This window comes from Canis lupus, chromosome 10 (assembly GCF_048164855.1).
Source record: "Canis lupus baileyi chromosome 10, mCanLup2.hap1, whole genome shotgun sequence".
Taxonomy (NCBI): domain Eukaryota; kingdom Metazoa; phylum Chordata; class Mammalia; order Carnivora; family Canidae; genus Canis; species Canis lupus.
In genome coordinates, this window is record NC_132847.1 from 67,317,259 (window position 1) to 67,339,452 (window position 22,194).

General features: G+C 39.1%; 1 protein-coding gene across 3 annotated transcripts in view; it reads right to left on the minus strand.

The window, feature by feature from the left end:
• The window catches only part of SVEP1 (sushi, von Willebrand factor type A, EGF and pentraxin domain containing 1), a 181,887-nt gene that overhangs the window by 147,129 nt on the left and 12,564 nt on the right, over window positions 1-22,194 (minus strand). For all 3 annotated transcript variants that reach the window (XM_072842318.1, XM_072842317.1, XM_072842316.1), the window contains exons 2-3: window positions 8,169-8,424; window positions 4,782-4,958 (exon numbers count right to left, since the gene is read on the minus strand). In XM_072842318.1, coding sequence (XP_072698419.1) covers window positions 4,782-4,958; window positions 8,169-8,424 — 433 coding nt within the window. The remainder of the gene's footprint in view (window positions 1-4,781; window positions 4,959-8,168; window positions 8,425-22,194) is intronic.

The following is a 22,194-nucleotide window of genomic DNA, read 5'->3' on the forward strand; positions in this document are numbered from 1 at the left end:
CCTCTCTGAGATTTGTCTATCTGGGGGATGAATCTGTGTTTCAAATTACAACTGTGTTTCAAATTCTCTTTCCCTAGCAAACTTTTTAGTATTAGTTGAACTTCTATCAGATATGGTTTCTATAGTCAGCGCCATAAACAAATGAATGAGACATACACGAACAAAGCATCATTCTACCTCGGATTATCTATTTATTTTATGGTCCTCCCTTCTGTAAAACCTATTAGCACATGCTCTCTAAGACCACCAGCTAAAAGCCTGTGATTGTTTTAAAATGAACTCAAAGAACTTTTGAGCCAAAGGAAATAAAAAACCAGTTCAAGCCTATTAGGAAATGTCTCATAAAATTGAACTCTTCGGTCAATTTCTTGCTAATATCTTCTAATGAATGTCTTCAAGCTCATGTTCAAGTTAAGATGTTCAGGATATAGGATGGATCCACAATGATTAAAATTGTTTTGTGCATCAAGGTCTTGTCCATGAAGCAGCTGCTTACTGTGACTGTGGTGCCCAGGCCATTTCAAGCAACAACACTGCCTTGCGTGGGGTTTAAGAGAGTCATTGTTTGAGAACCCAGGCAGTCCAGGTTGCTAATCACCAGAACAAAGAGGGAAAATGAGAAGAGCACAGTCATACCACAGTCATGGGCTTTCTTTGAAGTCTCTCAGCACCAGTGGAGACAATTGAAAGTGAAGGAGGGACCACACGAAGTTGGGAAACCTTGAGTCAGCTTCAGATCTGCCACTTACATCCCCTATGATCATGGGATGGAGTTTCCTCATCTCCCAACTGAGCAGTGAGCCAAGCCCTTACAATTAGCTCTAGCATTCTTTTCTATGAAATGAATTAACAACTATAATTTACCTCAGCCTATTTTTCCCTAATCAAACAAGCTCTGCTTTCTTCAACATCCTATGGCATATTATCCTGTTGCCCTCTCTCAGTATTCTTGATTTTCTTTTTTTTTTAATAATAAATTTATTTTTTATTGGTGTTCAATTTGCCAACATACAGAATAATGAATATATTATTATTATTATTAATGAAGATATTATTACCCAGTGCTCATCCCGTCAAGTGATTTTCATTGGATACTCATCAGGTAAAAACCGCATTCCAGGGGTGGCTGGGTGGCTCAGTTAAGTGTCTGACTCTTAATTTCAGCCCAGGCCATGATCTCAGGGTCGAGGGATCGAGCCCTGCATCAAGCTCTGCGCTGAGCATGGAATCTGCTTGGGATTCTTCTTCTCCCTGTCTCTCTGCCCCATCCCGGACTTGTGCAAATTCTCTCAAAATAAAACAAAACAAACAACTGCATTCCACCTTTGGTAGGTGCAAGGCTTCTTGATGGTATTCACCTGCATGCATAGGTCTTCCTTATCTTCCCATAGCAAAGTTTTACAAAATACACGGTGTCATTTATCTTCAAGTATCTCATACATGAGGTAACTACTTTAATATTCATTACCTTTCTCATAATAATATTTATATTATCTCACAATGATTAATAATAAAAGTACCACTGATTAAGAATTGATGTACCCGATACTACCAAAGCAATCTAAGTATATTCTCTCGACCTAAATATGTATATGTACATATATATATATATACATACACAGACAGACATATACCATTATTAAGCCCATACAGAAGAAACTGAGAATCAGAAAACATTGTCTAAAATCACATAGCTTCTAATTTGCAGGGGTTGAATTTGAGCCAGATCCTCCCATGTTTTTAAATACTCTGAGCGCAGTTCAGTGTCGATGGTCTCTAAAAAGCAATGTATATAAGAAGTTATTTTCAAAAATGCAAAATAAGGAGTGTAAGATCTTGGAAATAAGAGAACTTAGAGAAAAGTGTCCCGGGTCCCTTTTGGGGTCCTGCTGATGTCTGGCTATGCCATCTTGCACAAAATATTCATCTTTCCGAAGACCTCAATTTCCTCTTGTAGAATAAGGGAGACAATCTCTAAGGTTCCTTCTGGCTCTACGGAGGAATGATTTGTTTCTGAAAGGCATTGTTTCTACAATGAGGAAAAATACTCAGAATTTCAACTATTCAAAGCAAAGGTAACATCCTCTCTTGAGGCAAGAAAACAGCTATCGTCAAGGCATCTTCAGACCTTAGTTACAGGGACGATCTTAGTAGATCTTTCCCTGCAATTCCTTCCTTCCAGCACGGATCTTTTTACTTAATAGCACATATCACAGGCTGTGATTACAGACTGATTTGTGTGGTAGACTGTAAGTTCCCAGCAGGTGAGAGGACCATGTCAGTCTGCTCACCATTGAATCCCTGCCTGGTACCCAGCACAGGGCTTGGCATGAAAAACCAGCTCAGTAACATTTGTCGACTAGATCGATTTTAAGAGGGGCTCCTGGTTTCCAGGTTTTCCGTACTGGATGATTTAGAGCTAATATTTCTTTTCGCCTTTCCTAAAGAGGTCTGGTGATGAGTCTTTCCTGCCACAGGGAAGATGTAATTAATTAATTTTCTCTTAGTTCCCAGCGTGTAAGAGAAGCTAGTGACAGGTGCTGCCTCCCACAAATCTACAAATCACAGCAAACACATTGGGGTTCCAATATTCCTTTTCCTAACCCCTTCCCAACAAATACTAAAGATGACAATAGGCACATTTGTATCGATGCAGTCATTTAAATCTCACTTGAAAGAAAGTAGTAAGCTGAGGCTTCCTAATTTAGAAGGGATGGGTAAATTAATCCTTTTGTGCTTGGTGTTCTTGGCAAGAACCAGCTGCAGAAGTACTCCTGTCCCCTCTATGGGCTCTACAGACAGGCCCACACAACCTCACTCATATTTCAGCCTGGAATGTGCAAGGAAGAGCAGCCACAGCCACTTGGGGAACCAGGGGTGGTGGGTTTGTGAACTGCCTCCTGTCTCATCCTGTCACGTACCCCTTGGGATGTGAGATTATAGGGCCATGGGGCTGTGGGGGCTGTAGCCCAGCATGGCTGAGGCTGTTGGGCAGCCACACAGCAGTGGCTTCTTGGCAAGGGACAGTTCAGTCTCTGACCACACGGAAAGCAGACATGCTGACTACAGCACAGAGCAAAGAAAATGAGAGCTTCTGCCTGTGTCTGGTGGGCTAGGATGAGAGGAGAGGAAAGGAGGGGGCGTTGGGGCGCGTGCCAAGCTGGGCTGTTGATGAAAGTGTGGGAAGATTCCAGGGGAGGCATGTTGCCAACTCGGAGGCAGTTGGGCTGATTTCTTTCCCCTTTCTTCTGCTTCAATGAGAATTCCTGCTGGGTGGGGTAGGAGCAGAGCCAAGAAAGGAGTGATTTGCTGGGTGAGCATGGACGCGCGGACCTCGGAAGTATGTGTCTGCCCACTGGGACCAGGGCCAGGGGAGGAAGGAGAAGTTAAATGAGGGGAACTGAGGGGCAATGGGAATAAAGGAGAATAAAAGAAGGACACAAAAGCAAATGTCCTATGAGAAAGAGAAAACAGGAAAGCGAGACAGCAGATCATGTAGACAGGGGAGAGACACAGTTCTGTGCCATAGAGCAAGCCTACCTCCCTCCTAAATGTCAGAATGAAATAATGCTCAAATGAAACAGGCAGCGAAAGACCACAGGGTACAGTAGAAAGTAAACCTACTGCTCCTAAGTTTTCCTGGTGGCTGTTCATTGCCATGAGAATACATGCTTCCCAAAGAGCAAATGCTGCCTTTTAGGCAAAACAGAAGAAGCAAAATGTTAACATGGAAAGCCACATACTACTTCTAAAGATTAGTAGAATATCATTTACAAGTATTTCCTTACAGAAAAAAAAAAAAAGGACACCAGGGTCCTTAAATTGCTCTTCTTGGCCTTTCTGATAAAATATTACAAACATCAAGATCCTCTTGCAAGAAAATCTAGAGCAGGTTAAAATGACAAATGTCGATGAAGTGAGTTCTGCTGTGAAGTGATGCCACTTTTAGAGCTTTCTGAGGTCCCTTTGTGGAGATCTGTGAAGAGCTGTAAGATCATCAAGTGAATGTGGCATTTTTTGTGACAATCCCACAAGTTACATGCAGCCCCAGCACCAGAATCCCACCAGCTTCAATGTCCTACAGAGACAAAGGTATATTTTGGCTTAAGTGTCTATAGGACAGATTCGGTTATTGGTTGATGATAAATAGAAGACCCAGGGCATCTGGGTGGCTCAGTCAGTTAAGCGTCTGCCTTCAGCTCAGGTCATGATCCCAGGGTCTTGGGATCGAGCCCTACGCTGGGCTCTCTGCTCAGTGAGGAGTCCACTTCTCCCTCTCCCTCTCCCTCTGCCACTCCTCCTGCTTGTGCACTCTCTCTCTCTCTCTCTTTCTCTCAAACAAATAAATAAAATCTTACAAAAAACAAATAGAAGACCCCAAATCTTCCTCTTCCCAGGTTTCAAGAGGCCTTGCAAACTTCCTTTCTCCCTCTTAGACTTCAGCCACCACCATGTGAACAAGCCCAGGCTAGCTTGATAGAATCTGAGAGGCCACATAAAGGCCAACCTAATGGTGCTAGCCCATCATTATTGACCAGACTCCAGTCAGCTGATCCCCAAAGAGGTTAAAACCCCCCTCAACCTAGCTAAGATCAGCGAGGCAGCCCCCCCAACTCATAGCCAATGACAAATATGAGTCAGCACAGCTGAGACAAAAGGAGATGCTCAGCTGACCCACAGATTCATGAGCAATAATCAATAAATGTTTTAAGCCATGGAGCTTGGGGATCTCTCTTATACAAGAGATAACTGATCCAATTACTCACAAACCGGAGACTCACCTGTGCATTCGTACTGCAGACCTTTCCCATAATAGCCCTTCTCACAGACGCACTCAAACTGACCCGTGTGTGTCCCACATTTGCAGCTTGCCATGCGGTCACAGCATTCCTTGCCAGCTTCACACAGATAGGAGCAATGGGACATATCCTCTTGAATAAAACTCCCAGAGGGCAGATCTATCAGTGACATATGACAGAGGGTAATAAAAAACAGATTAGCAGCTCGATGTCACATTCTCTAGTTACTAAAATTTAGGTACAAGTTGCAGAAAACATCTTTTCATATCCGTCCAATTCCCAACTGCACCCCACTCCCGCCCAAATATGAATGTGTGTTATTTGCACCACACAGGCTGGGGATTTGTTTCGGCCAGTTAAGCTATTTCAGTCTGGGACCTCATCATAAGCTTTCGAGGCCATGCAGGGTCAGGCAGAAATTAAGCGCTTCAGCAAGGAATCTCCAGATGCGGCAGGAAGTAACATAGTCGGTGCCACAGGTCACTCCCCTGGTTTCCACGCCAGCAGTGTTCCACTGCTTCAGTATGAGGTCGGGCAGCAGTAACTAGATTTCCAAAACTCTTTTTCCAAAAGATAAATAAAATTACAATCTTGACTGCCGCACGAGAGTTTTGATTATGGGCTGCTGGCTTTAGATACCATCATTTCTATACTTATTGGATAAAGACTTAGCAACCCCACACAGGTGTAATCATAGAATCAGAATATGGCTTATTTCTCAGTTGTGAGTAACTTATCACGTTTTACGTGAATGGAGATCATGCTGATTACTTGAGCCATGTTCTGAAGTGAGGCATGCTGAGAATTCAATAACTCAGGCAGAGTTGTCGAGAAAGTGACTTCACAGGGTCACTGGCTGATCCAGAATGAATGGCCTAGAATCAGGCAAATAATAGGTTCCATTCACTCTGTTGAAGAAGTTCAAAAGTCTTAGCCCAAATCCCTGGGCTGGTGCTCGGACCAGATATAGTGATGGGCCCCTCCTAGGAACTCAGATGCGGGAGTTCCAACAAGACACATGCACTGCAATTGAATATCTGGCAAGAAGATTGGTGATGGCTTCATTTAGGGAACATCTGTGTCTATTCATTAAGACTCTGAACAATACACAGGGGCAAAGTAAAAAGAAGATGCCAGCCCCAAGGGAAAGAGACCGGTACAATCAGGTACCCTATTAAAGCTCCATCTAACAGACTGTGGTGTGGGTAAAATGTCTGCAACATGAACACTTAGTTCTAAGGCACTGGGCCATGAGACGATTTGGCAATAGAGCAGCTTAGGAGGCAGAAAGATCTAGCTACCAAGACTGGTACACTGGCATTCAGGTATGGGAGAGGTTAAGTATATGTTTACACGAGGGGGAAAACTATTATTCTGTAACCCATGTTGATTGAGGATGGCCAGAAGCAGGCTGACCTGCTTCTTCTGAACATGGATGGTCTCGAGACCAAAAGTGGATCCATCCAAGTTGAAAGTAGCTTCACAGAACTTAAGGGCAGGGAAAATGAGACTCATTTCCTTTGATTTGATCATGTCTTTGCAGTAGGAACAGGATCTTTCCTTACCAAACCTGGAAACTCAATCGGAGAATTATGCATTCTAGATACTTGCTTATTGTAAAAGTGATGCCTTCCAAAACTCTGTTGCAATATTGTAACCAAAAGAACATTCTGTCCCACCGAGCTTCTGGGTCAACTTGGCCTTAGAGTTCTAGAAGAGCCCACTCCTAAGAGCAGAGGAATGGTATGACTGGAAATTAGTCCTCTACAACACAGCAGGTAACACCCATGATTTCAGAATCCATTTAGTCACAGCCACCCAGCCTTCCCACTCAACCTATCACTTTTCCCTGAGAAAAGGAGAAACAAAGGAAGCCCCAGAGTTACTGAACTGCTGCCATGTAATAACACTATACTTGGTAATACTTAAATATTTTATTTAATCCTCTTGACAAAACCATATGGTACACATTCTAATACTTCCATTTTAAAAGTAGAGGGGGACTCCTTGGTGGCTCAGTGGTTGGGAATCTGCCTTTGGCTCAGGTCATGGTCCTGGGGTCCTGGGATTGAGTCTCTGCATCAGGCTCCCCGCAATGAGCCTGCTTCTCCCTCTGCCTATGTCTCTGCCTCTCCCTGCGTGTCTCTTGTGATAAATACACTCTTTAAAAATAATAAAATAAAAAACAAAAGTAGAAGAAGTAAGGCTTGTAGATATTAGATAAATTGCTGAAGGTAATAATAATAGTGGACAGTTAATGAGGGCTTCGGTTAATATGCGCTCGGTAATTTTTCTAATCATTTTATATGTATTAACCTATTTAATCCTTGTGACAATCCTATAGAACAGGTACTCTTCTCATTCCCTATTCTATTTACAAGAAATCTAAGGGGTAAAAAGTTAAATAACTTGCCAAAAGCCACTCAGCCAGTAGGTGACTAAGATTTTTTGCTGTGTCCATAGTTACTCTGAGATCCTACTCTTTTTTTTTTCTTTTTTTTTTTTTTTTGAGATCCTACTCTTCAATGCTTCTCTTGGAACTATGATAGGGCTGACCTGCTTCTTCTGAACATCACTAATTGCTTGAAACTTCATGTGGCCATGATTTGCCCATCAAACTGAGTCTTTCACATGGATACCTGCAGGGATCAACTTGCTGTTTGGCTTTGGTCTGGGGCTGGATCTCCTGTCGTTTCCTCCCAATCCATACTTCCCCTCGTGGCTTACAAAGACACATGCCCATACCATGCCTGGAAGTTTGTCTAACCTAAATCATACAACTAAATATCCTTACAAATGGAGTATGAAGAACCCTACTAAATGGGTTTACTGACTTCATTCCTTTTTGTGGTAATGCTCTTCAACTTGTACGTAATCTTACGTGTCTTAGAACTGTCAGGTCAAGAAGTATGCGTTAAGTGTTTATTGTCCTTACATCTTCATGTCTATTTCTGGAAACATTCTGGTGAGATTCACGATACATGTCTCTGAATGTTTACTCCCCCTCTCCAGATAACTGTAAATAGATCTAAGTCACGGCTTCCCGCTCTGTGTGTGGCCTTAAAACACACCTAAATTCATTCCATTGATTCTAACAGTTCCAGGTGGGAGCAGACGGGTAGTCTAGTAAAAATCCATCCCAGCTGTTGAAAAACAAAATAAAGCAAAGCAAATACTCTTGTTGCATGTCAGACTGTCACCTCTATTTAGGAAGCTCAACACAGCTCCTGCTACACTGAGGATACATGGGCATCCTGCTCAGTGAAGACTTTCATAGGGTTTGGTATTAGCCTCTAAGGGGTTTTCAGCCCTAAGAAAGAAGGAACTCCCATTTAAATGCATCACGTCAGGCCACTGGGTCTCCCTTACCTTCATGCAATGCACGGCGAGCTAAAGCCTCAAATTCTTCAAAACTGTGGAGAAGGTAGCAGTGCTCTTCCTTTGGGGTGGAAGCCATGTCATTTAGTTCTCGAATGTTCCCTTGCCATATGCCAAACGTGAAGATCTCTACTCCAAAGTCTCGCAGGGATGCTGCGACTGGCCTGGGGTCTCCCCCATTGGAATATCCATCAGTAATGAGGAATATAACTTTTGTTGAGTTTTCTCTAGAGTGACGAAGAATTTGCTGTAATGAAATAAAGTTAGCATGAGTTGGTATTGTGTTGGCCTATGTGCTTCCCTTCTTACATAAAACAGCATTTGTGAAGATCGTTAGCATGTCACAAGAGGGAGAACAAACACGGATCATTGAGAGTAAAACAGAAATAGGCACAGGCTAGCACCTGCAATAGTCTTCTCACAGACCCACAAAAAAACCTAAAAGCGCTTACAATGGGTCATTATCATCAGTGGCAGCATGCTCATCACTGCCATGAACCTTGGTAATGAAGAGCAGCACATGTTTATGGAATGAGCTCTTACTCATATTATCACTTATTGTTAAAACTACTTTTTACAAATTTTCAGGCTCTCAACACACAAGCCAAATCTGAGTCCTACGTGTCTATTTCCAAGTATATCCAGCTAGCTGCCCATCCACCTAGTTAGCTGAACCATTCCATGATCATATATCAAAAGCCTACTTAGAAGAAAATGTAACAGAAAATGTCTTTTCCAGAGTTAATAATGGCCAACCTACTTTCCATATTTGTTTTTCCACTGCTCCTCCACAACTGTAGAATTCATTCAACCCTTCATCTTTCCTGGACCACCCAGCATTAGCACAAAATCAGCTGGTTTTGGTGCTGTCCTATCTTTATGAGAAAATACTGATTTATTCAATCTGACACTTGGGCTTTATTTTATTTTAGGACAAGTGAGTTGTCCTTTATAATGTTATATGTTATCCCTCCTCTATAGATAGAAGGGAAAAAGTGAAACCTTTTTTTTTTTTTCTTTAAAGGCATCTATTTATTGCCATTGATGCTCCGTACATCAAACTGTGAAAGCACAAGGAATCCAGCGGTGAATCTGACATTGTAATTAAATTGGCTGTTTTGCTTTTCATCAGAACTGGATAGGAAAGATAAAGAAGTGCCAGGGTATGTTTTCTGGCAAGTTCTTAGAAAGAATTCAATGTCTATTAGGCAATAATTCATGTACATTCAGTAGGTAGGAAGAACGACAATCATATCCTATGTTTTGCTAAAATTAAAAGGAGATGATAGGATTTAAAAAAAATAACAGCCTCAATTCACTTTAAGGGGCAGACTCAGCTACAAGCTCCAGATTCTCTCAGATTGTAAGATCCATGTCTCCATTAATATATGATTCATAGCTATTTATTCTAATTTAACGACTCCTACCAAATGTTACTGCTGTTTGTGAGCTAAAGATAAAGCCATTAAACATGAATTTAAAGACAATTCAATCAAACTAAAAATGACTTTGGAAAACATCTGGAAAACCAGCAATTTGCAAAGAAGTATTCAAACACTTCACCTCCTTCTCTCAAAAGCCTACTACAGCTAAGGACCAAAGAGAATCCGAAACTAGCTTGAAGAAGCTCCTTCTGGCCAAATAAAGGGCAATCTGAGTATCAATAAAAATAATAATTGAAGTGAATTTAAACGCATCATACATATTTACATTTTATCACAAACATTTACATTTAAATGTGTATAAACATTTATAGTTTCAGTTAGATCACACTGCAGGTGAAAAGCCCTATTGGGATGCCTGGTTGGCTCAGAGGTTTAGCATCTGCCTTTGGCTAAGTTCCTGATCCTGGGGTCCCGGGATCAAGTCCCTCATCAGGCTCCCTGCATGGAGCCTGCTTCTCCCTCTGCCTGTGTCTTTACCTCTCTCTCTGTGTCTCTACCTCTCTCTCTGTGTCTCTCATGAATAAATAAATGAAATCTTTAAAAAAAAGAAAAGAAAAACCCTATCAATAAAAACAATAATTGGAATGGCCTGAGATATACACACACCCACACACTTTTTTCATTCAGGACAACCTCTGAGGGGAAATCCAATGATCTGTAATGGGTGGCCTGAAGTGAGACATTATTCTATTTGTCTTTAAAGTTATACAACAGGCTTCGAAGGGTAACTCCTAGTTCCAGTAGTCCAAGATGTGGCAACTTGTGTTTATACTGGCTTTGCTTTTTACCACGTGATAAACTCTCCCTTTCTGAGTTGTTCTACTCTGAAATCATAACTTAACCTCCACAGACACTCCCCTAAGCTTCTGCTCATTTCGATTACTCTCTCTTCTACAAGACCATGGGAGCAAACTGTGAGCAAGACACTAAGAGAGTGAGAATTTGGATGGAAGTAGAGAGAGGGGAAAAAAAGCAAACGGTCTTGTTCAGTGTGGTACTCTGGACATTGTCCAGCACAGAGTACGTGTTCATAAGTATCTATTCAATGAATGAATTGAGGAGGGGGTGAATGGATAAACTCTAGGATACTCTGAAGACTGTTACTTGAGTGAGTTGGTCTTGAGGGAGCCGTAGGAATGTGCGGAATATTTGCGTGCACACACATAATTTATTTTGTATAGATTTGTACAAAAAAGATGAGGTTTTCTTGGTGTGCCTTTATTGTCCTTCTGAGCAAATACTATTTTATAACATTAATTTTGGCTCGCATCAATAATATTCCTTAACATTCAGGTTCGGATTTAGGGATTTAGCGGAGGTTTCTTGCCCTCCTGCTCATTGCATGCAAAACACATTAAGCTGTGATTCTATTTTTCTTCTCTTCTTGCAGGGAACTGGTAAGTATTTACAGGAACCATTATATCTGTTGGCACGACAATATATTAAGCTTAAAATAGTCAGAAGAATAGCAGGACTACTAGTCCAAGCAAAGAATTACACAAGATCTCGGTTTGGAATGCACTCTAAAAGACAGAGGAGGAGTGGATGATTTACTGAAAATATTTTACCCCTTTCCCCCAATCTTTCTGCTCTATCATACTTGAATAAAAACATAATTCAATAAAAACATTTTCATCCCACAGATCTAAGAAGTAAATAGATCTGTGGTAATGTTTGTGGAATGTGGTAGAAGCCTGGCACTTGATTCTCCTTTTAGTATTCCTGAAATAGTTTACATCATCTGCTCTCCTCTTGTAAGGCATTTTAGAAATAGAATTTTCTGGTCCAGACTATTGAATGAGCCAAACCCTCTGCTGCCCAAGTACAATGCAACATGGACTTCGTACGGCAAAAGGTTATCACCATCTGTATTGTATCAAGCCTCTGATTAGCTTGTATAAATATCTGGCAGGGAAGTAAGCTCCCCTTGTCCAGCAAAAGTCATTAGAATGATAAAAATGCAGGGTTGTGTAACATTGTTCTAACACCCGAGATCCATCACCATTACACAAGACTGCAACCCCACCCCTACCCCCCAAGGCAGGCCACAAGGGAACTGTTTTGAAAAATGGCCTTGAAAGAAGAAGAGAGGTCACCACAAATCTGACGTGGGGACCATATTTACCCTTGGGTTCCATTAATTAAAATACATGTAGATAAAATACCAACAACCCTCTGGCTCTCCACCATGGCCCCACTTGCCTGAAGAGAAGCTCAGAAGTCATCTTTGAAACTGTTTAAGTTGATACCTATTGTGACTCTATCAGAGCCACTCTCTTCCAGGGAGCCAGAAAGTAGTAAATACTGTCAGTGTTTCAACTTGTTTTCCACATATATTTTTTTCCTTGTTAGGAAACGTTAAGTACAAATAAGACATCATGAGCTGCTTCTAATACTTTCGACATCCTTCAAATTCTAAGATTTCACCAAGCTGCATCTGTTAGCTCATATTTTTCATTTGAATACTCAAATATTCTTCAATTCAAGCAATGTTTACGGTCCCGTACTTTTGCATAACATTTCTGGGGAAGTTCTTCATCTGTTGGCTCATCATTTTCTGGACTTCCAATATTCTATCCGTTTTTTCACGTTTATCTCCTCTTCCTTCCTTTGGAGCTTGGTAGAAATGTCTGAAGCTTTTGTTCCCTACCACTGTCTGTGCTTTATGCACGCTTGTGTCTCTTCCTTTGCCCTTCTAATTAAGAATCAATTGCAAAAAAAAAAAAAAAAATGAATTGCATTTTATTTCTCTTGCGACAATATTTCTTTATCTTGCATAGTCTTTCTTTCTTCCAGTTTCCCAGCCCAGTATGTCCTCATGTCAGTCTGTAGTCTATCCCCTTGTTGTTTTCTTTAAAGATTTTATTAATTTATTCATGAGAGACACAGAGAGAGGGGCAGAGACACAGGTAGAGAGAGAAGCAGGCTCCACACAGGGAGCCCAATGCAGGACTCGATCCCGGGACCCCAAGATCACGCCCTGAGCCAAAGGCAGTCACTCAACTACTGAGCCACCCGGGTGCCCCTAGTTTATCCCCTTGTATCTCATCTTCATTTCATTGTGCTTTCGAGGATCTTGTTCTATTTTTCATAGGGAATTCTTGTACTTTATCTGTATCTTACATTCTATATTTTACTATATATAAATACTATATATATTTACATATAAATACATATTTTACTATATATATAAATAAATATATATATAAATACAGATAAAGTATCTGATCAAATAAAGTATTATTTGAAAACCAGGGGATGCCTGGGTGGCTTAGCAGTTGAGCATCTGCCTTCGGCTCAGCATCTTGGGATCCCAGGATCGAGTCCCGCATCATGCTCCCTGCATGGAGCCTGCTTCTCCCTCTGCCTGTGTCTCTGCCCCTCTCTCTGTGTCTCTCATGAATAAATAAATAATTTTTTTTTAAAGCAGAAGCTTTTCAAAGAAGCTGGAGGGAGAGGTTCTATCAGACAGCACAAGTAAAATAGATAGAACCTCATCCCAGGAGGAAAAATTACTATAAGCCAAGAGCAGGCCCATTGAAATAGTCTGTGAACCCAAAAACTGCAACAACAACTTGAAGATTTAGAAGAATACATAACTTAATACCAAGAGAGGAAGAAAGTAGTACAGTGCAGTGGGGATTGCATCACTAGGATTTAGGAAGTCACAGCCTCTATGAGAACAAGAATGGAAAGCCATGGAAAGAGAACAGGCTAAGAGGGAAACAGAGAAGTGTAGCACGGAGGATTTTATGAGAAAATTATGAAGGAAACACAAAACACAAGGAAAGACTTAAAAATCTACATTGTGGTAGTGAGATAAAATGTCAAAAATTCTAACTGATAAATTTAGTGCAAACTTTAATGTACAAGGCTGCTGACTAGTCTTACTTATAACTATAGAAATACAATTCCAAATAAATACTTCCAAACCAAATTCAAATAATACTCGAAGAATCTTTCTCCCTTATTCAATAAGGCTTATTACTCAAAGACAAAAATTGGTTAAAATTAGTAAATCCTTTGCTGTACTACAACATTGTAACTGTCCCAATTAAAAGAAAGTGATAACCCAAGATGCTAAAAGCACATTCAATAAAACTGATTTCTGCTATTTTAATAAAAAATTATGAATAAGACACCCCATTAATACAATTGTCTATTTCAAAGCAACACTATAAATCATGCTTAACTGTGAAACACCAGCTAATATCCTAATGAGATAAGAAGTGAATCTGTGATTCTATGTATTTTCACTATTATTTAAAATCCTTTTGAAATTCCCAGCCAAGGCAAAAAGACAGAAAACCAGAATAAATATTACACTTCTTAAAGATTTTTGCTGCTTCTTAAAAAATCAAAATTAGAAACAAGGAACAAACTGAAAATTCCATTCATCAAGCTTATCAAATAAAGTACTGAGGTCTTTATAAAAATCTTTTACACATCTCTAAGGAAAAATAAAGAAAAATAACAGAAATATAGGTGAGTGTTTTAACCAAAGAAAGCAAAGACAAAAAAATTCTATTTGTCAGAAAATGTACAGAACATTTAACTTCACTAACCAAAATAATGTATAACAGTAATACTACTTTTTCACTTCCCAAATAGCCAAAGACCTTCTTAATTAAAATTTGGTAATATTTATGGGGAAACAGATCTTCCTATTAGGGATGCAATGTGGACTGGTAATATTTGGAGTAATTGTGACAAGAGCCTTAAAAATTTCACACAATTTGAACTAAAATTCTACATCTAAAAATATCTTAAGGAAATAACTATGGATACATAGAAAAAAATAATTAAAAGGATACATAACCCAGAATAAAATGTAATATAAGAAAATGGAAACAGTATAAAATTCCAATAATATATATTGGTTAAAGAAATTACAGAGCAATCATGAAATATCATTACTATGATATTGCTGCATAATAATAAATTTTAAAAGTAACCAAATGTGACGATTTCATTACATTAGTGCACATGTATGTGTTCACATACTGCATGTGTGGGCATGTATGTATTAGTACGGCTGACAGTATATACATCAAAATGTTGACTATCTCCTGATAATGTATTTAGGGAGTTTTATTGACTTCTATATTGTAATTTTATATCATTTCTAAATTTTCCACTTTCTCCTCTCTATTCTTCCCCTAGGAAAGTCATGTGAACTCAGAACTTTGAGTCTCACCTATAGATAATGACCATTAAATCTATGTCAAATCAAACACTTTAACTCTCAAAATGAAGTTCCCTTGACCCAGCGAATACCTTTGCCTGTGTTCCATAGAACTTTCAAACTCAACATATCCTCTCCATGAACAAATTAGGGTTCCTTTCTCCTGTTTTCAAGATACATCAAATGTGGCACCAGTGTCTATCCCATTGTACAAGTCTACATCCAGGAGCTATTATGATGACTCCTCTCTGATCTATCACCTTTAGTAATCCATCCAGACTCATACCTTTATACTTCTGAATTATCTACCTACCTTGAAATCCTATATATCTAGCCTTGGTTCAGGTACTACTGTCTGGGTTATTGAAAAGCAAGAGTTCTTTCAGGTGTCTCTAGCTGAAGTTGCTCTTCTTTCAAACTCATTTTTGGACCTATCCTCAAAGCTATTATTCTGAAATAGTAATCCAATCATGTTTTAAAGCTTCCATTATTTTCCCTCTATCTATAAAGTTTAAATTTCTTTACATGTCCTTAGACTAATCAGTCCTATACTTCCAACCACATCCCCTGGCACACTCATCTCCTGTGTACTTCCTATGTTCCTCTCACACTATGTTCTCACCACACGGATCTATGTAAAGGTTTTGGAACATCCATTCTTTCCTTGTGTTTGCAATACTTGAAAGTTCTTTAAGATTTTATTTATTTATTCATGATGGACACAGAGAGAGAGAGAGAGAGAGGCAGAGACATAGGCAGAAGGAGAAGTAGGCTCCATGCAGGAAGCCCGATGCGGGACTCAATTCCAGGACCTGAGGATCACACCCTGAGCCAAAGGCAGACACTCAAGTGCTGAGCCACCCAGGCATCCCAATACCTGAAAGTTCTTAACAAATCTTTCTCATCTCCTAATATGTCTATCTTAACTATTTTTTTAAAGATTTTATTTATTTATTTATTCATGGGAGGGTGGGGGGAGAAGGAGAGACACAGACAGAGGAGAAGCAGGCTCCATGCAGGGAGCCCGATGTAGGACTTGATCCCCGGATTCCAGGATTACACCCTAGGTCGAAGGCAGGGGCTATACCGCCGAGCCAACCAGGGATCCCCTCTATCTTAACTCTTATCGACCTTTCAAAATCTAGATCAAGGTTCACCTTGTCTTTGAAACTTTCCCAAATTCTTCTGCTGTGTAGAAAATATTAAGTCCAACTCAACGATTCCACAACATTCCATTACACTAACCCCATCATAATTGTAGTTAACTTATCTGACTATATCCCCAAGCTAAACAAAAGATACTCTATGGCAGGGATTAATTCTTATATTTTCACCTTGTTGATGATAAAAAAATAACTATGAAACAAGTGGATGAAAGAATCAATAAACGTGTGCTTTAGTTTTCACTAGTTATATGTTCAACATGAAGAATAAACTAATACGTTCTAAGCCAAACACTATTCTCACAGTAAATCCTTTTCTGCAGTTTGTGAAATGAAAACTCTTATAAATGTTATATCTAAACTTATTTCACCAAATCTGTATGAAGCCTATATTACATATGAGGCCTGTGCTAGGGTTTTTACTTATACTACTTGATGATACAACAGAACCATTAACTAAAAACCAAACCAAAACTAAAACAATGACAAAAGTAACCTGGGAAGAATATTCTACAGTACCTAAGTTTTCCTATTTACATTATAATACAAAATAGATCATATTTAGGTATTTTTGTATGTCTCATTTAAGTATTTACTCAGACTTCACAGACTGCAATTCTAACATAAAAAAAAAAAAAATCTTGGCTCAAATAACATTAGGCTATTTGTTACAGTCTAGCCAAATTACAGAAGAACCAGAGGGTCAAAAAAGAGCTTAAGCTTCAGATTTATGGTCACAGAGTTTTTCCACCCACATACATGCTTTCATTATTAAAACATGGACACAAATCGTTATCAAATGGACCCAAAGGGACAGTACATCAAATTGGGAAATGGTGTGCACAGGAGTTGATGAGTAGCAGACTAAATTCAGACTGTAAAAACAAGGATAAATAGGCAAAAGACCAAGCAAACTTCCCATAATGCTGAATTCCACTATTCATTCTATAGACACACAAAGAATAAAGAAAATCTGAATAGCGAAGAGCATAGTCATCAGAATCCAAATAAAAATGAAAAAGAGCTAAATGACATGTCACTTTAGGCAAATTGTTAATTTGCTACAAAGATAAAATCAAACCCAACTTTACTATTAATTTCATTATGAATAAATGCATAAAGTGATTTCAGCTGACATGTTAAATGCCTATGCAAGTGACCAAGTAAGAGCCTTTAAAGTCAAAGATAATATGGAACTTATTCATGTTCTTCACATTAAGGAGGGCAAAGGAGAAAAAATAAAATGATCTCAAATGATATTTGGACATCAGTTTATAATTTTACAAATGACTGAGGAAAAAATATAGCAGCAATTACTTAATAACACAGTTATTAAAAACCAGTGGGCAAAATCGTGTTTGAAACATTCTCACTAAATTCAGGAAGAAGACAAGAATGCCCCATCACTTCTATGGGAGAAGTCCAGCTAATCTAATGAGGCAGGAAAGAGATCTAAGTATAATTTAAAAAAATTATTCCTATTTCAAAAAAAATCAAATTGGAAGGAAATATTGAGAGATGTTGAGAGTGATGCATGAGAATATTTTAACTACAAAATTATGTAGTAACAGCTGACCAATAATCCTTGAAAATTGAACTGTGGTAGATCTACATGGCAAAATACATTTAAAAGGTAATTTTAGGTACCATACGGGAAAATTTTCATTAAAATAAAATAAATTAAATCAGATTATAAATTAGAAACTGCAGCTTTACTGCATATTTACATAATTATATATGCATTTACACATATACATAAAAAGAGAGATAAAACTATAATAGTTACTATATTTTCCTATTTTATCTAATATTATTAATGGGGACATGACTCCTATAAAAAAGGAAAGAAACAAAAATTATTTTTTAGAGAAACACATGCAAACGGAAGTTAGCAAAGACTTTGGTTACCCCCAAAATTAAAGGTATCTGCACAGTTTCAAGATAAAAATTCAGAAATGATGTTTTAACCACACTTGGCTGGCAATAAAAATTGGATATTAACTGTATTAGCTTAAAGAAAGTAGGAAATTTATTAGAAACGTATAGAAATATCTCTTCAAATCCAAGAGCAGAGAGAAATACTGAGGCCCAAGAGGGCTAGAACCAGGGGAAACCTGGGTGGCATAGTTGGTTCATTGTCTGACTCTTGGTTTAGCTCGGGTCAGGTCATGATGTCAAAGCCTAGAGTTGAGTCAGAGTCCATGCTCAGCAGGGAACCTGTTTGAGATTCTCTCTCACTCCCCCTCTGCTCCTCCTACTCATGTTCTCTCTCTCTCTAAAATAATAAAGTTTTTGTTGTTTTGTTTTGTTTTGTTTTATAAAGGGGAGGAACTGGAACCGGGAACATTCAAGCTGCAGAAACCAGTGGCTACTCCTCCAACCTTCCATCTGTGTCCTTCTAGGGCCATGTTGTATCTTGTCTCGGTTTTTATCAACACATCTTCATTCTCTCCTTACATTGATAGAATTCCTCTGGTTTTCTGTGCACAGTCTTAACTTTATATTCCCCACCTACTGGTCCCCCCACCCCAAAAAACCTACTTTCTTGGAGCATTTTTATGCCCTACTTCAAATTCTCGAGAGAAAGAATATAAATGATCCATCTCAACCTCTGAATTGCCCCTCTCAATCCAAACAGAAAGGGGCAGCCTCTCTAGGTGGGCAAAGGACTCAGGACGGGTACGATTCTCTGAGAAAATGACTGGTAATGGACTCAGACTATAGAAGAAATGAGCTACAAAGAAAAGAGAGAATTGAATGCTATGCTTGGACTTATCCAGTAGAAAAACTGTTTTGAAACAGTTTATCAGAGTAAACTGTTCTTCCAGAAAAGCAGCAAATGCCAGGGAACAGCGTAGATTTTTGGGAGAATTCAACTGTAAAAAATTTCCTCAGAAAGCAGAAAAATCTTATTTATGAATCAAAGCTGTCAGGAAAGAAATGATGTCTTCTTACAAGGTATATTAATAGCATCTATGAAGAAAAAATTTATCAGGAGCTTAGACAATATAAAGGGCACAGATAACCTAACCACTACATTGCAAGTATTTTGGCTTCAGGAAAAACCTAACTTTTCAAAAGGCCAGATATACTTCAAATCAAATGTACTGACACATGGAAATTCAAATGAGGTCAAGGTTGAGGGGAGATTTTAAGTTCGTGAACCTACTGTGTATTTTATTTGTTATAGTTATCTTAAATTTATCAAAAAACACATTTAATTGGGATATTTATTAGCGTTCCAAATAAATGACACTTTGTTTTGCTTTTCTTTTTTTTGTCTGTTTTGTTTTGTATTTTGGCTTGTATAAATGACCACATCAATTACTATTCTAGAGCAAGACTCTGTATTTCATATATTTAAAAACAACAAGCCTGAAATTAAACCCCAAACGATTTAATGTTGAATAAATTAGAAGACCTATTATACATATCCTTAAATCATCTATCAGTGACTCTAGTAATGTACACATTTGTAATTACTCAAAAATGTTGACTTTTAAAACTACTTTGAGAGTAATATAGTCTGGTGGATTAACCTATTCTTATAATTTAATTACATGCTTGCACTTTCCACAGTGACAGTGTTCCCTAACTACGCACTAGATACATAAATAAATCTAGTTCATTGCCTAAGGTATTTAAAGAAAGATTTTTCCAAGCATTGATGATCATGGAGCTGATTGCTAAAGCGAGGGTTCTTTTTACCTGAAGAAACAACTAGAATAGTCATAAGGAGATTTTCTTTTTGTTTTGTGATATGGGATGGCATACAAAAAAAAGAAAAAAACAGAATGTGATGATGCAGGGGAACACTGTGTATCCCAGATTAAGAGAAACTCAATTTAGTTTTGGAAGACCAAGTTTGGTATGGAGGTTTGGCATATACATGTATAAACTTAAGTTTGGGCCATATAATTTGAGAGAGGGACTAGATGTACCTAGGACAAAAGAAATGAATTCTGTTGAGTCATATCTGTAGTTTAATCAGGAGTGTGAAGTTGAGTACTGACTATGGATTAGAGAAAGCTAAGAATACAGGAACTAGATAAATGAAGAGGACAGAAGCAGGTATGTTGCAAATAGAAGATGATCTTTCACTGCCTCAGTGCCTTGGTCTCTGCAATGGCTGGTAGACATATCTGTTAAGGCATATGAGGTGAGAGATGCAAGCCAGTGAAAATATATTACATAAAAGTGGCTCAGGAAAGTCAATTCCCTGGACTAAATGGGGGTCAAGGGGGTGGGGGATAAGGGTGATGACTTGGGACTAGTAGATGTTTAGAGAGTGTCCAAATGACAATCTCCAAATATTCACTCCTCCTGGTCCTGCATCTGCTCCATGTGGCCATCTGCTTGGTCATCCCCAGACCTAGTCCCCATGATGGCTGCCCTTTCTGCCTCAGGTCTTTGCAATGAATTTCGACGATAAGGATGTATCAGAGGGCCCTGCACCTACCAGATCTCCAGACAAGATAGCACAGGGTAGTACTACCTGGTGGTTAAGAATTTAGATGCTGGCTCAGACTGCCAGGTTGTGGATCCCAGTACCTTGACTTACCAGCAGCATAACTTCGGTCAAATTACTTGTATTCTCCGTGTCTCAGTTTCCTCATCTGTACTTGGGGATAATTCTAACCTATTGGGGGAGATTTTGCTCTTGCAAGGATTTAATGAATTCATCTGGGGGAAAGGGCTTAGAGTGGTACCTGACAAGCAGCAATTACTCATCATCATTATCATGATTAGTAAAAGAAATTGCTAGCGTGTTGCTGGAATATGTCAAATAGATAAGCCAGACAATAAAACCAGCATTTTGTTCAAAGCTGTGAATGAAAACAAATAATCCTGTTTGTGGAGGCTGAGAACATAGGTCAGGGGATTTAGGAAAACTAAGACTTTATAACCAATGATGATACAGCCCCACCAGAGGCAGGAAGGAGGTGATAAATGCCCTGGACAGAAAAACAGGAAAATAACTGCTTGACCTTTGCTGTTATGAGGATGACGTTGGAAGATTGGTTAAAGGACAGTGTGGACCTGATGTGGAGAGGGAATGCAAATTCACAATTCAGATGCCTGGAGAGTCCCTTCTTTTTTTTTTTTTTTTTTTTTTTTTTTTTTTTAAAGATTTTATTTATTTATTTATTCATGATAGTCACACAAAGAGAGAGAGAGGCAGAGACACAGGCAGAGGGAGAAGCAGGCTCCATGCAGGGAGCCTGACGTGGGATTCGATCCCGGGTCTCCAGGATCACGCCCTGGGCCAAAGGCAGGCGCCAAACCGCTGCGCCACCCAGGGATCCCCTGGAGAGTCCCTTCTGAACTCACTGCATGCAGTTCTCCACAGAGATGCTGTGGAGCCTGTCCCCTTGACCAGATTTGGGGGTGTAGGTGGGGGTGCAGGTAGCGATTCATACCTGCCTGAGATTCTACTCAACACTTTATATTGTTCCCTTAGGAAAATGGTCTGAGAGGTGAATTTGCTAAAATTATTATACTTTCAAAAGTCAGGCACCTCCTAAACAGTCCTTTGAGAAGATGTCATATGCATCCTTTCGTTAGAGTTTGAAATCAGATAAGCACAACAGTATCCTTGATATACTAAAATTTAAAATGCTAAATATATGAAGATATGTCTTTTCCAGAACTCCAAGGTTATAATAAACATCACTTTTTTTATCCTGGAGCATATATAAAATCAAATAAGATGTGACCTTTGTCCTCATCAAGCAGAAGGGAGACAAACATCCCATCCCCTCCAGAACAAGTGCTATGATGGATTTACTACACTGTTTCCCTATAATTTCCTTATTTAATCAGATATGTCCCTATAGTGTTCCTCCGCATTTGGGCAACATGTCAGATCGATGAATATGGATTACTCTCCAATCCCTGCAAAGTTGTCTATTGCTAGGACTGCAACAATCTCTGTCTATAAATCCTGATAGTAGGTCTTATGCCTTGAAACTGTAGGAGAAAAAGGAAATTTTGAAAGAATAAAAGTAATAAAAAATAAAGAAAAAGCAGGTGCCTGGGTGGCTCAGTCAGTTAAGCATCTGCCTTCAGCTCAGGTCAGGAGCCTGCATTTCCCTTTCCTCCCGGCTCATGCTCTCTCTATGTCTGTCTGTCTGTCTCTCTCTCAAATAAATAAATAAAACATTTAAAAGAAAGGAAAGAAAGAAAAGGAAAGGAAAGGGAAGGGAAGGGAAGGGAAGGGAAGG